We start from the raw sequence: 15731 nt of genomic DNA, 5'->3' as shown, positions 1-15731 counted from the left end.
GACTTCAGCTGAATGTCGGTTAGTAGCGTCAAAATCTCCCATTCCATAAGAAAATGATATGTTTTTTTCTTCTTACATGATCCAGCTCCCGCACTCCTTTTAATGCCCTTTGTTATGTTTAAGAGGGAAAAAATATGTCTAAAAACTATGAGCTATAATTTAGCTCATCACTTTTAGTCCACTTAGAGCAGTTGTTTGCCCATTGATTTGAAACCTAAGATTGTATAGGATTGTCTGCACTGAATATCAATTAAGTGACAAGAATGATAATAGGCTTATGTCTATTTCTGTAATGCCATGCAATGTAACCACACTACATTTATGATCAACTAGGAGATAGAAATCGATGTATTGAGCACCCCTGTTCTAAGAGATCCTAATGCATTTGTTTTGGGGAAAGTAACAGAAATTGAATCATGTAAGCTTAGTGCTTGACGATATCTAGGATAGCTGTCCTGGAGTGAGAGGCTCAATTTAACTCCTCTATGAAACCTCAAATATTCCCTGCTTCAAAATATATTTTCTTAGTGAATTAACTATTAGCTAAAAGTTCAAAAAAAGGTATCTGTTTTTCTTGCAACAACTCATAGATATCCTGTTTTATATCATGCCTGCAAACTCCAGACGATACTATCACTAATCCCAGGTCATCCCCTTCATCTAAGCACCTCTGCAGAGATGTAAGAGCCACCCTCTCATCTTGTTAATGATATTCAATGGTTTCAAAACAAAGGAGGTCGAAAGAGGACACTAGCATCAAACACTTATCCTACAGGACACATGTCATCTAATGTCTCCTATGAAGACTTTATTAAAAATGAGCCTGGGAAAAACAGTGTGTTTCTTTCTTATGTACATCCTCTCGGTGATATCATATCTGCATGTGTGATGATTATTTGCAATCATGAGGAAAATTACATCTTGAATGAAGCCACCATGTTCAAGACTTCTTTCTATTCTGGTAAATTCTCTAAATTTCCTCTAAGGAAAGATAGCTCTTTTATTTCTTGAGGAACAAACTGTCTGAACATCCCATAAATATTAATCCCAAAGGCTTCATCATTGAGGATGTTGAAATAACCTACTCTTTCCTAGCACAAACTTGAACATATTATTATGCCATTTGATGAAATTAAACGTAGTGTGAATGATGTTGATGGTAAAAAAGGTATTATCACTGACAGTTCTGAGTAATCAATAAATTATCAGAGATGATACAATCATTACAGAGAAGACTCCCTAACAAAGAGTTTTCTCAAGCTCACCTTTATGTCCTTGTTCCTCAGACTGTAGATGAAAGGATTCATCATTTGGGGCACTACAATGTACATCGCTGAGGCCACTGCCGTTTTTGTCGAGGACTCTGTAAATAAAGAACTTACATACACACCAACACCTGTCCCATAGAATAATGAGACAACTGACAGGTGAGACCCACAGGTGGAAAACAATTTATACTTCCCACTAGATGATGGAATCCTCAAAACAGAGGAGATAATTTGGGTGTAAGAGAATATGATCCCAGACAGAGGAATACCTCCCAAAATGGAAGTAACAGAGTAGACAAGGATGTTATTAATGAGGGCGCTGGAGCAGGCAATCTTGAGGAGCTGAGCAAGTTCACAGAAAAACTGAGGGATTTCCAGGTCTGTGCAGAAAGACAGATGCAAAATCATCAGACTGTGCAGCAGGGCAACCATTATACTAGCTAGCAAGGAAAGCAGCATGAGCAGGCCACAGAAGCAGGGTTTCATGATGACTGTGTACCTCAGTGGGGAACAAATGGCCACATAGCGATCATAGGCCATTGCTGCTAGGAGAAAATTTTCAAAAGCACAAAAAGCTATGACAAAGAAAATCTGGCTGAGGCAGCCTGTGAAAGTGATGGTCTGATTCTGTGTGTGGATGTTCACCAACATCTTTGGGATGGTAGTTGTGCTTAAACAGATGTCAGTAAAGGAGAGATGAGAGAGAAAGAAGTACATGGGTGTGTGCAGGTGGGAGTCAGAGATGACAGCCCAGACAATGAGCAGGTTTCCAAGGACAGTGACCAGGTACACCAGCAGGAACAGGCTAAAAATGATGGGCTGAAGTTCTGGATCATCTGTGAGTCCCAGGAGAATGAACTCTGCAATGACTGTGTGGTTTCTGGGTGTTGTACCATTGATGCCTCTGATGGAAAGATCAAGAAAAACACAGTTAGATGTGTGTCCCGAAAACTGCAACAGCAGCAGAAACAGTGGACGCGGACTCTCTCTTGTGCAAAGGAGTAGTAGAATAAAGGGGATGCCAAAAGTCTACTTTCTGGGTTAATTTTTTGTTCTTCTAAAAAAGGAAAAAATACCTTTACTTATAAAGGACTAGAAGGTATAATTTTATTATTATTTCCCGTATCTATGTTTACATGTTCACTTAAATTTTTATCTATTTAAAAACAAAATGATAAACTTTGGTGGACGATGATTAGTAAACCTGGAGCACTCTGTCATTCCCTAGAGATAAGAGACATACATTAGTGATAACATTAAGATACTTTAAGAATGAAGACGAGATGTTCTTAGGTGCCATCAAATCAGTTTCAACTCATAATGACCCCTGCACTACTGAAGACAACACAGTACAGTCCTGGACCATCTTCCTAACTGCTCAGATCATGAGCCTGGGTTTTCTCCCTCTGTTTCAATGTATCTTTGTAACCCTAAAATTCTAGCAAACATCATGAAATTTTGTTCACATAAAACAGGTACTTCTAGGTCTGTACAGAAAGACAGATTCACCATGGTTTGAAAAGCTTTGGCTGTTTTGAATTTAGGGCACAGTAAGAGACAGAGACAACTTGTGACTTCTTTGACACCCATGTAAAGTTACAAAGAAACTTGACCAGAACATTGTGAACAAACAAAATTTCCATGAGAGTCCTGCTCCAATTTTTACCCATATTGACTTTAATTACAGGCACGTATTCTTGGGTTTCCCTGTAGTTAAAAACTTGCCTTACTTGTAAAACATAAACTAATGCACTTCAGGTTACCTGGCTGGCATACTCGAGGATGAGTGGCTGACATCTACTCTGGACGTAGACAAGAGGAGGTCTGTCCTCAGGAAAGACAGCAAGGCTGTGTGAAGGACTATGACATTCCTGGGCAAAAAAGAACATCTCTGGCTATATGGTCATGTATTATCCCTCCTTTCCGGGAAAGAAGTCTTTAAGAGTAATGTCATGCAGGTGCTATTTACAGTGTTTATATCCCTGGAGGATCAATATCCAAAGGTCCTCATTAAGCCAACACATGAATTCTCTCTTTCATCCTGGGACAGTGTATATTGCTAATTCTGTAACATTGTGAGGTCAGTTCAACCTTATTTGACCCTGTTCTTATTTCTGGACTGCTTTTGCATCACATATGTTATAAATATGGACCCACAATTATTTTCCTGGTCGAAGTAAAATTTTCTATTTAGATAAACAAAGAATTCTCTCTTGATCAATGGTCTCAGAAAATGCAAATTAAATATTAGTTGGGGAAGTGCATTTCAAATGTTTGAGTATTTAGAAAATAGGTTTCTAAATATTCCTATCTCTCTCACTGCCACTGAGTTGATGCTGACTCATGGTAAGTGTGTGACTTCCCCTGTGCGTTTCTAATACTGCAACTGGACATTTAATAAAAATAGGCTCCAGCAACACCACTATTAGGCATATACCCTAAAGAAATAAAGACATAACATGAGTGGAGGTGTGTGTTCCCATGTTCATAGCAGCACAGTTCACAATAGCTGGATATGAGAATCAACCCAAATATGCAACTGTGCAAGGATGGATACAGAAATGATGGTACCTATACACAATGGAATAGTATGCACCCCTACAAAACAACTATGAAAACAAGAAACACCACATGACAGCAAAGGACCTGAAACCATTATTTTGAGTGAAGTAAGTCAATCACAAAAGTACAAGTACTGTAGAATAAACACCAATTAACAAATCTGAGGAATCAATTTCTGAACAAACGGAGAGAAGGCTGCCTACAGGAGGAAAGCTCATTGCCCTTCTATGCAGTTCAGAAGAATCAGCGAGAAGGAAGAGGCCCCACCCTGAAAGGGGTCCCTCCTTTAAGAGGGGGAATTGGTGGACGACCATCCATTTGAGGACATACAACATGGAAACAAGCCAGGAGCAATTCGATGAGCCCCCGCAGCAATGGAAGGAGAAGATTTCCAGAAATCCAAGCCAACATCAAGATAGGGAATCTATCTACATCATGGAGGAGACACTGATATTGTTGGTGAGTATGGTGGGTATTTGGGGGAAAATTCACCTCAGAGCTCAAAGGGATCCTAATCAGTAAGTGAAGGGAACCTAGAGGGACAATAGTGCAGATTTTATTTTCCTGGGCGCACACTGTGCATATGTTTCTAACCAAACTCTAGTGAATCACTCCATGGGCTAATCACCATGATGATCATGGAAGCTGGACCTTGCAGGCAGCACAGCAAATGCTGGGGCTACACCTAAAGGACTTAACCTAGAGGCCCTGCTGAGTGAGCTGAACCTGCCTCTAGTCTGCCTGCACCCTTGGAATGAGGATTGGGTACTTTGATAGGAGAGGAAGCAGAGAGTGGCTGCCGCAGCACGGTGGAAGTGGCCATTACTGGACCCTGAAGGAACCCCCAGCTCAGTGGGTGTTTAAGGAACGGGACCCAGGATCACCATACATGTTGTACCTATATGCCCACCTTTCATTGAGCAAGGATCTGCTTTAGGAAGAATTATTCCAGAAGTTCTCCGCTGCCATCAGTCCCCATATTGAAGATCAGCAGATCCAGATCTAAGGGGAGATCAACTCTTGAAGGCAAAAACTCATGTGTTGCAGCTCAAGGTGGAACTAATCTCACTTAGACTCCTCACACTGACATTGTCTGCAGTGCTGGGTCCTTGGGACAAGTGATGATGACAATAATGAAATAGACTGATACCACAGGGGGTGATGGGCAACGCTGTATCTGTTTCTGTTGTTGTTTATATGGGGTTTTGCTTTCTTACTTGTAGCTTTAAGCCTACGTATTCCTTTCTTTCTTCCTTTCTTTCTCTCTTTCTTTCTTGTTCTGTTTACTTGGTTGCCGGTTGTCTTAGACTTGTTATGTATACATTTGATCTAAAATGATTCTCATGTTGTCATATTGCTACCACAAAAGTAAATTTAAGACATCCAGTCTCCAGGGAAAAATTAATGGAATCTGGGTTCCTACTTAATTGTAGCCCTAATTCAAGAATAGTTAGTTCTGATCAAATGGTCCTGCTTGATACTAACATTCATAAAATGATCACTGACTATAATGATGCTACAACAAAGCGTGGTGAAGTAAGTAGATGGTGCCCAGCTATCAACCTGAATAGTGCCTGGGGTCTGATTGGTATGTATTCTAAAAAGTAGCCATCTAAGCAAAGAGTCAACCATGCCAAAAAGGAAGAAGCACACTATCTTTTATGATCCAAAGATAACATTTACAACGTTTAAATATGACAAAGAGGAAGTATCAGTGCTAAAATTTGGAAACTCAATTTGTAGAAGGCTGTGGCGCACAGTGGGAGCACAAAGCACATCTGCAGTTTCTAGTCTGACTGAGCCCATGGCAGATCCCCTCCAGACCCAGACTAGAGTTCCAAACAACCTTACTATCAGGTCTTTGCAATCTTGATTATGCTGGATTGAACTCGATACTTGACCAGTTGACCACCTTGTAGCGCCCAACCTCTATTTATTTGGGTGCAGGTATCTCTTAGATGTTCCACGGCAGAAATTTCTTCTCAGGGTCCTGGAGAGTTGATAGGGATCTTACACTTCCCACACATTGTTTGCTTTTTTGCTATTATAGTAATATATTCTTATCCCTACCACCTGAGTATGATTTGTTTCTCATTGTCTTATGCTGGGTTTACCAGAAGTGAAGCAGAGAGGAGTGGAGGTATAATGATAATAACTGATACAAGGTCATGGGGAATGCAGGTGTGAGGGGTTGGCAATAGGGAAGGACAGGGGATTTCAGGAGTAAACAATGAAAGTGGGAGGGGGAAGGGAGCACTGGAACTCATCGTGATTGCACCACTCATTTTAATGGTGATTTAACCATGGATGCTGGTGGGGGAGATACTCTAAGATAGACGTGGTGCTGATTGTACAGCTCCCCTTGATGTGATTGAAATGTTCAATTGTATAATACATACATTATTTCCTATTTAAAATGTTGGGGGGGAAAGAGACTAGTGCTTGGTAAATTCATTCTAGGTCTCAGCATCAGCTGTCATCAAGTTTCAATATCAATATTACAATTTTATTTTCTCATTGGAGTATATTGATACCTGATAGCATTGCTAGTTATCCATTGAGCTACTAATTACATGGTCGGCAATTTGAAGTCAGCATCTGCTCAGGGCAACAAAGGTGAGGGTTTTTACAAATATAAAAATTTACAGCTACATAAACTGACCGGACCAGTTCTAACAATTTCTTTAGAATGAATATGAATCAGAATCCATTAAAAGCTGCTTTTTTATATCCCTCTCTGGAGTTTAAAAATGTTATTTCAGTAATTGAGAGATATTTCAGCATTATGTGTGGAAAAGCTATTGTAATTTAGTAATACTTCATATAATCTCAGGCACTAATATGATGTGGTAATTACCTATGTTCAGGTCAAGTCAACTTGACAAGTAATGTGCAGATGGGAATTTTAGCCTGTTAACCAGGTCTCAGCCTAATGATCCCTTCAGGAGGTGTAAGTGAGATAAATGGCTCACTGGAGGCCATTCTCTCTGTGTGCTTCACCTTCTGTTGGTGGGCTAGTTTGCAGAGACCTGCTAGAGCCTTGTGATGCTTCACCTCCATTGGATCCACAAGACCCTTCATCCACTGACCTGTGATCTTCCTGCATTCTGCATGATTGCATGTAGCTGCATGAGTATGAAGAGGGATTGATGGACTAGTATCGAGCTTATGGACTTGATTTGGGCTAGGATGCTTTCTGGACATTCATTTATCTGTGATGTCAAGATCTTTCTTACACATATATAGGTGTCATTGAATTAGTTTCTCTAGGTAATCCGGCCCAACACATAAGCTCAAAAAATTAATAGACATGCATTGGAAGGATTTAGAAGAAGGGAGCACAACAACGTGGGGAAATAGTCCTGAAACTGGTTACTTTCTCCCTGGTCTCTAGATTTTCTTGCAGGTGCAGATGTACTATCACACATAGTATCCACATGGAGAAAACTTGTTGTCTTTCTTGGACATATTGTTACTACATTTTCAATGAAGACCTGGGAAAACGCCTCTGGTAGTGTATTAGATGGTTGCTCCCCAAAGCTATTTTTACATTCAGAATTTTGGAACATGTTTATGTCACTGATATGTTAAAGGGTGACTGCTAGCTTAATTCAATAAATTATATTTTTAGAAGAGATTATGCTTATGATCCTGGTAGGTCTACTTACTATCGTGTATATTCTTGTAAAGTGGACATAGCAGAAAACACAGGAAATAGGAAGAAGCAACAAAACCACAGAGGGAAATATTTGGATCATAGGGACACAGTCCATGGACCAGCTGGAGCCCATAACTGTCCCTGAAGCTCAAGAGACAATAGTTGACAAAAGCTGCTACCTTTGTTTCTGATTTACAGAATGCTGATCTCTGTGGCAATAAATTTTTTAAGTAGTCAACTTTGTAGTAGTTTTATATAGCTGCCAAGGAAACTAGTAGACATTGTAATTGGCAGCATCATTCTTATTTTGATTTTTATATGGGTAAATGAAAAACTTAGAATGTATTTCCACTGGAATGTTAACCAGAACCAGTAGAAATATTTAATAGAATGTTTGCCAAGTAGCACACATTCAATAAAATACATCTCATTTGGTTGGGTTCCATTTACAAGAGTTATTTGTTTTAGCACACTGGTTGTTTGGTGAATCAATAAAGATTAGATTGCCAAAAATGAAACCCAATATGATAGAACAAAACTGGCCTAGTTACAATGTAAAATGTAATCCCAAATTCATTAGATTTCTGTAATGAAAGTGAGGCCACTGACTGAGAAGAAATGGGATCTTGAAATGTGGGAGGGGACATATAAGCAGATATCCAGGGATGTGTCCACACTGAATCCTGAAATTCCACTGCAGCACTTGTGCCAACAGATCCAGCCCTCTTACCTCTGATGGATGCGATGAACCCAGGAGTGTCGGATGATTCTGTGATATCACCTCTGATTTTGCGTGGGTCTATTCTTGCGCATCATGTGGGATAGATGCTTTCCTTGACATTATTGAGTGTGTTCAAGCACTATCCCTAGCTCTTATTTTTACACCTAGACCTGTAAAGATAGAAACTAACTGACACTGAGTCTATTTTGATTGATAATATCCTTATAAGGCACTTTAGTAGAACTAACCCTGTGAGTTTCTGAGACTGAGACTGTGTGGGAGTAGAAAGCATAGTCTTTCACTGCTGACCTTGTAGTTGGCAGCTCAACAAGTAACTGCTATGACACTGAGCATTAAGTCCCCAAAAGGCCCAAAGGTGACATAGGAATTGGGAGACTACACTCCAAATGAACAACTTGATATTGCTGATAGATAAACTCAACCGTGAGAAATACACAAAACTGGCTAGTAAGGACATAGGAGAATGCGCCATGGAACATAAAGTGGAATAAGTCTAAGTTCATTTTTGTTGGTCCACTAACCACAAATGTTTCACTCAAGCTTACCATTAAGAGATTGAAAGTTAACCCTATAACTTATTTATGAAGCTTAGAATATGTGGTAGATAACCCACTACCAAGTTAAAGAACAAGACTTGCCTCTACATACTCTAAATCAAGCTTAGGTACATTGGCATGTTATTTTGAATTTAGAGGTTAGATTCCAAGACCCACACATGGAATGGACAGTAGACACGTTGTATACTACAGCCCTAGGAAACAAGTTCATGAAGAGAGTCCTACCATTCTTGAAGACTATGTGGTTATGTAAGCCAAAATTGATGTTGGAAGCTGCCTGACTTTAAGACCCCTAAATGCAATGTGCTGATTGGAAACCATGGGGTGAGTGCCAAATGCATTAGAGAATAAAGACAAGGGAGGTGCGGTTACTGGAGGGTGCAGCAGAGTCAAAGCTTACAAGCTAATCACTGCCATTGAGTCCATTCTGACTCATAGTAATCCTCACTAGACTGGTGGGTTCACACTGCTGACCTGGGCAATAGCTGCTCAATTGGTTGTGACGTGGGTTTTTTTCAGAGGTAGTTGATTTAAAATAGAACACCCTAACATTTGTTCTCCATTTTGATCTTTTTAAAAAATATTTTCGGTTCTGTCAATTGCCAATTCTCTCCACTTTATTTTTATATTCTTGTGAATATTTTTGTATTAGTTTTTGTATGTTTTCTATTTATGAAATTTGAGCTAGGTAAATCTATAGAGACAGTAACTGATTTTATGATTTCTTAGAGGTATTTCAGGGGCAGTTCGGGGGAAATGTGGAGCTAATAGCAATTAGTATAAGCAGGAAACAATTTTTCTAAAATTAGTTTTGATGAGGATTCTATACCACTTTTAAATATGGTTGAGCTACTTAATTGTATGAACTATTAAAAATAAAAATATCTATCTAAAAAAACTATTTTTAAGAAAAGAACCACACATGATCCACCTCTCATTATTGATTAAATTGTAGCGTTTCCTTTGAATAAAAACGTTATTTGGCTGTTTTAAAGCAAAATTTATTATCTCCCAGTCTTCAAGGTTCTAAATCAGAGACTAGGTAGCAGCAGCAGGCGTGTGAAAGCTGAAAGGCCTTGAGGAGAATGCGTGCATTGCCTCTGCCAGCTGCAGGATGAGCTTGGGGCTCCAGGAACTCCCAGGTCTCTGACCATATGACCCGGATGTTCCTCTGTGGACTCTGGTTGCCTCCTACTTTTCACCATATTTTCTGTAGTGCCTATGTTATTTCTTCTGAAAAGACTTTTTCACCAATAAGGTAACAATCACATAAAAAAAAGATGTGTCATAGCGTGAAGAAATAACTGAAAGGTGAGAGCAACCTGCAGAGGAAGCTGTGGACTTTCCCCCAGGTAATGGCATCCTCAGTGTGGAGGATGCAGTTTTAGCGTGAAGAGAATAAGATCCCAGACAAAGGACCCCCACCCCAAATGCCACCCGGAACACAGGACAACGTGTTATCAACATGGGCGCTGACACAGGCCAGGATTCCTGTCTGAGCAAACTCACTGTGGAACTCTGGGAAGAGCAAGTTTGTGCAGAGGATACTTCAAAAGCCATCACACTAGAGATAAGGGCATCTGTCATAGTAATGACCAAGGGAAGTGGAATAAGTAGAGCACACACGCAGGACTCCATGATGCCGTGTACCTCAGTGGGTAACATGTGGCCATGATGCAGACATGATAACCATTTCTGCAAGAAGAAAAGTTTCAAGCAAAGTCAAAATCAGGACAAATCTATTCTGGTTGAGGCATCTTATGTAAGTGTTAATCAGATCTATCTGGATATTTGTTCATTATCAATTTGCGGATGATAGTGGTTATTATACAGATGTCATTAAGGGCAATATGGAGAGAAAGTAGCACAGAGGGAGAACATACTGTAGTCATAGGTGACAGACAAAACAATGAAGAGATTTCCAAATACGGTTAGCAGATACATGGTGAGGAATATGGTGAAGAGGAGAGGCAGCAGTCCGGGATCTTCTGTTTGTCCAAGGAGAAAGAACATTGAAACATATGTTTGGTTTCTGCATTCTCTATTAATGGATCTGATTGAAAACATTGAAAGACAGGACAATCAAATTTATGGTCGACCAACTTCTAGCTGTAGCATCACCATGGGAGGCAGATGTTATCTTGAGGAAGGATGAGGAGTAACAGGAAAATCCTCAACAGAGAAAGATCTGTTGTCACCTCAGGAAAGATGATCACATATTACACACCTTGATAGGAGATGAAGGGGCCCAGTTTTCAGTGAGTTGGGCGGCCAACTGGAAAGTCAACAGTTCAAATCCAATCTCCACTCAGTGGGGGGGAAGAAAAAAGATTTCTAGTCTTGCAAAGGTTTACAGTCTTCTTACACATCCGCTGTGGTAGTTCTCCCCTGGGCGATGGGGTATAAAGGAGTCAATATAGGCTCAATGACAGTGATTGGGTTTGACAAAGGAAGAACGTCTAAGTGAGATGTTACAGGGTGTCTTCTGGCTTTGTAGCCATGTAGTCAAATGTGGCAAATTTCTTCTTCTTTGTTTGTGTCATTGAGTGGTTTCCTCTCCAGAGTAACCATGTGAACAAAAGAATAAGAAACGTCATGGTCCAGCACAACCTTCACAATTGTTCCTATGACTGAGCCCGTGGATGCCCCCGTGGCATGAATTCATCTTCTCCAGGGCATTCCTCTTCTGTGCCTCCTCGCCTCTTTACAAGACATAACGTCCTACTCCAGAGACTGCTCATTCCTGACAATAGAACCAAAGCCAGTAAGAGGACGTTTTGCCATCCTTTCCTCTGAGGAACATTCTTGGCCTTACTTTTTTTCTGAGACAGAGCTCTGTCCATGTTACTTTCCATATTCTCCTCCAGGGCCACAATTCCAATATATAAATTCTTCTTTGGTTTTCCTTATTCAACCTCCAAGACATTTCCTCTGTCATAGTGCCCTCGCCACTAACTGATGGCACTCACTGACTAAATTTTCCTGATCTCAGAGCTAACTAGGGAAGCTGACTGGTCAACTGGTATGCTTCTTCCATGTGGACTTTGATGCTTCTCAGCAAGATGACCGCTTGCTTCTCTTCAAGATTTTGAGATCCCAGATGGTATATCTTTTGATAGCCAGGCATCATTAGCTTTCTTCATCACATTTGCTTATGCACACATTTTTCTTCAGCAATCATAATGGGAAGGTGTGCATCCTGGAATGCCAATTTAATAGAACAACGTGTTCTTGCATTGAGTAAGTGCTTGAGTGGAGGCCCAATATCCAACATGATAAAACTTTCAAATCACTTATAAAAGCAACCAATTTGGGGGTTGATTGTAGCAAAATACAAAGAAGTGTAATGAAACTTATTTCAGTGGTTTCATTTCATAGTGACCCAATAGAATCGGAATGAACGACCCCTGTGAGCTTCCAGGACTGAAACTCTTTATAGGAATAGAAAGTCTCATCTTTGTCCCACAGAGTTACTGGGATTTTGAACTTTTGACCTTTCATTTAGCAGCCTAATGCTGAACCACTATTCCCCCGAGATTAGGGCTTCTACAGGGTAATAGAAAGATGCACTTAAATTTCAAGAAAATACCAGTATGTTCACTATTCCTATTAGTTGTACAAGACAAAATCACTGAAGACAAAGCGGGTAAATAAGAAAATTTGTGATGAAAGTTGATGGTGCCTGGCTATCAAAAGATATACCATCTGGGGTCTTAAAATATTGAAGGTAAACAAGCAGCCATCTAGCTCAGAAGCAACAAAGCCCACATGGAAGAAGCAAACCAGCCTATGTGACCATCAGTGGTCAAAAGGATGAGGTATCAGGCATCATCAGAACAGAAAATCATATCATTGTGAAGGAGGGGGAAGGGTGGAGACCAAAAGCCCATATGTAGGCCACTGGACATCCCCTTACAGAAGCGTTTCATGGAGGAGTTGAGCCAGTGAGGGTGCTGTGTAGCAACGAAGAAACATACAACTTTCCTCTGGTTCCTAAATGCTTCCTCCCCACCCCACTATCATGATCCCAATTCTACCTTACAAATCTGGCTAGACCAGAGGATGTACAGTGCTACAGAGAGGAACTGGAAACACAGGGAATCCAGGGTGGATGATCCCTTCAGGACTAGTGGTGTGAGTGGCCATACTGGGAGGGTAGAGGGAGGGTGGGTTGGAAATGGGGAACTGATTATAAGGATCTACATATAACCGCCTCCCTGGGAGAGAAAACAGAAAAGTGGGTGAAGGGAGACGTCAGACAGGACAAGATATGACAAAATAATAATTTATAAATTATCAAGGTTTCATGAGGGAGGGGGAAGTGTGGTGGGAAGGGAAAAATGAGGAGCTGATGCCAGGGGCTTAGTTGGAGAGCATATATTTTGAGAAAGATGAGGGCAATGAATGTACAAATGTGCTTTACACAATTGATGCATATAATTGATGTGCATAAGGATTGTGATAAGAGTTGGATAAGGCCCTAATAAAATGATAAAAAAGATTGCATGAATAAAAGAGCATCAAAGGAACAATCAAAATTAAATTTAGGTTGGCCATCAGTAATAGAGTCTGGAATTGTGATGAAATTGAGAGGTAGTTCAATTGTATACTATGTTGAGGATGATGCTTTATTTCTTAAAGTAGTAATGAATTTATATTTTATTATATTGATATTCTTAAAGAAATAAAGACTAGTTTTTCACAATACATTTTATATATTTCTCTAACGGGTAAATCTGAGGAAAGGCCTTTCATATTCTGGAGTCTATATGTTTCCTACAGTCTTCCCATAGAAAAGTCATGTTTCTCAGATTGAGTACAACAATGTCTCAGGTTGAACTTACTTGTGATGAACTTAAAAATGATTGTTTCTTGGATGCTCACCTGGTGGCGTGGTAAGGTAAACACTGGACTGCTAACTGCAAGCATTTTCTGTGGTTCAAACCATTGTAATTTCAGAGGGGGCAAGATGAGGTTATCTGCTCCCATGAAGATTTGCAGACTTCAAAATCCAATATGAGGTCATTGGAGGAGCTGTGGTGGTATAGTGGTTGCTCATTGTGCTGCAATCCACATGGTTGACTGTTCCAAACCACCTGCAGCTCTGCAGGAGAAAGACTTAGCTTTCTACTCCCCTAAACAGTTACATTCTCAGGAACCCACAGGGGGCATATTATCAGACAGCCTTGACTAGATGACAGCGAAATTGGTCTTTTCTCTTTGGTTATGTAAATTTATTAAGATTTGGAATAAATCTCATGGCAGGAGAATGCGTATATTCTAAGACGGGGTACTCACATTTTTTCAGCATGTCAGCTACTTCTAAAATGATCTAGTAAAAATGATCTACCAATTACAAAAATGCAAAACATATTTACTTTTACTTATATATTTATTACACTTATTCATGTATGCATCGAGAACTTGTTACATGTATTATATATGTTAATGTACCTTGCATAACCACATGAGTTCATATCACAGAATATGACACAATCAATTGTGCACATTTTTGTCATTTCCTGAATTTACTCTGATGCACTGAATGGAATGAGGCAGGGAGGCATAATCCGGACAGTAGCTGCTGACAGCCAGCCTCATGCACACTTCCAACTGATCATCAGTCATGGTGGAACGCTGCTTGGACTTAATGATCTTTATGTGGAAAAAGCTGAATCACGTAAATAAGCAGAGCTTGCAGAACTGTCCATGTGCTCAGGACTGCAGCTGAATGCCGGGTATAAAGGTCAAAATCTCCCATTCCAAAAGAAAGTGATACGTTTTGTTCTTCTTACATGATCCAGCTCCCCCACTCATTTTAATGCCCTTTCTTTTGTTTAAGAGGGGAAAAAAAACAATGTCTAGAAATTGGCCATAATTTAGCTTATCGGTTTTAGTTCACTTAGAGCAGATATTTGCCCATGCATTTTAAACCTAAGATTGTATATGATTGTCTGTACTGAATATCAATTAAGTGACAAGAATGATGATAGGCTTATGTCTATTTTTCTAATGCCATGCAATGTAACCACACTACCTTTATGATCAACTAGTAGAGAGAAATCGATGTATTGAGCACCACTTCTAGGAGATCCTAATGCATTTGTTTTGGGAGAAAGTAAAAGAAATTGAATTATGTAAGCTTAGTGCTTGATGATATCTAGGATAGTTGTCCTCTAGAGAGAGGCTCAATTTAACTCCCCTATGAAACCTCAAATGTTCCCTGCTTTAAAATATGTTTTCTTAGTGAATTAACTATTAGCTAAAAGTTCCAAAAAATGTATCTTTTTTTACTTGCAACAACTCATACATATCCTGTTTATATCATGACTACAAACTCCAGTCTATACTATCACTAATCGCAGGTCATCCCCTTCATCTAAGCACCTCTGCAGAGATGTAATAGCCACCCTCTCATCTTGTTAATGATATTCAATGGTTCCAGAACAAAGGAAGTAGAAAGAGTATACTAGGATTAAACACTTATCCTACAGGACACGTGTCATCTGATGTCTCTTATGAAGATTTTATTACAAATGAGCCTGAGAAAGACAGTGTGCTTTTTTTCTGTATTAGATTCTCTCGGTGGTACCATATCTGCAGTTGCGATGATTATTTGGAATCATGAGGAAAAGCACATCTGGGATGAAGCCTCCATGTTCAAGATTTCTGTTCTATTTTGGTAAATTCTCTAAATTTCCTCTAAGGAAATATAGTTCTTTTATTTTTTGAGCAATGAACTCTCTGAACATCTCTTAAATATTAATCCCAAAGGCTTCATCATTGAGGATGTTGAAATAGCCTACTATTCCCTAGCACAAAGTTGAACATATTATTATGATATTTGATGAAATTAAATTTAGTGTGAATAATGTTGATGGTCAAAAAGGTATTATCCCAGGCAGTTCTGAGCAATCAATAAATTATCAGAGATGATAAAATCA

At 39.6% G+C, this 15731-nt stretch overlaps 1 protein-coding gene across 1 annotated transcript; it reads right to left on the bottom strand.

The window, feature by feature from the left end:
- Positions 1-1223: 1223 nt before the first annotated feature.
- LOC142431147 (olfactory receptor 7G2-like) lies at positions 1224-3042 on the bottom strand. Its single transcript, XM_075536450.1, has 2 exons — positions 3032-3042; positions 1224-2172 (listed from the first exon to the last, which is right to left on the bottom strand). The coding sequence occupies exons 1-2, from the start codon at positions 3040-3042 to the stop codon at positions 1224-1226; spliced, it is 960 nt and encodes a 319-aa protein (XP_075392565.1).
- Positions 3043-15731: the final 12689 nt, after the last annotated feature.

Source organism: Tenrec ecaudatus, chromosome 1 (genome assembly GCF_050624435.1).
Source record: "Tenrec ecaudatus isolate mTenEca1 chromosome 1, mTenEca1.hap1, whole genome shotgun sequence".
NCBI classification, from domain to species: domain Eukaryota; kingdom Metazoa; phylum Chordata; class Mammalia; order Afrosoricida; family Tenrecidae; genus Tenrec; species Tenrec ecaudatus.
Note: the sequence above shows the minus strand (reverse complement) of the source record. Positions and strands in the feature narration are given on the sequence as shown.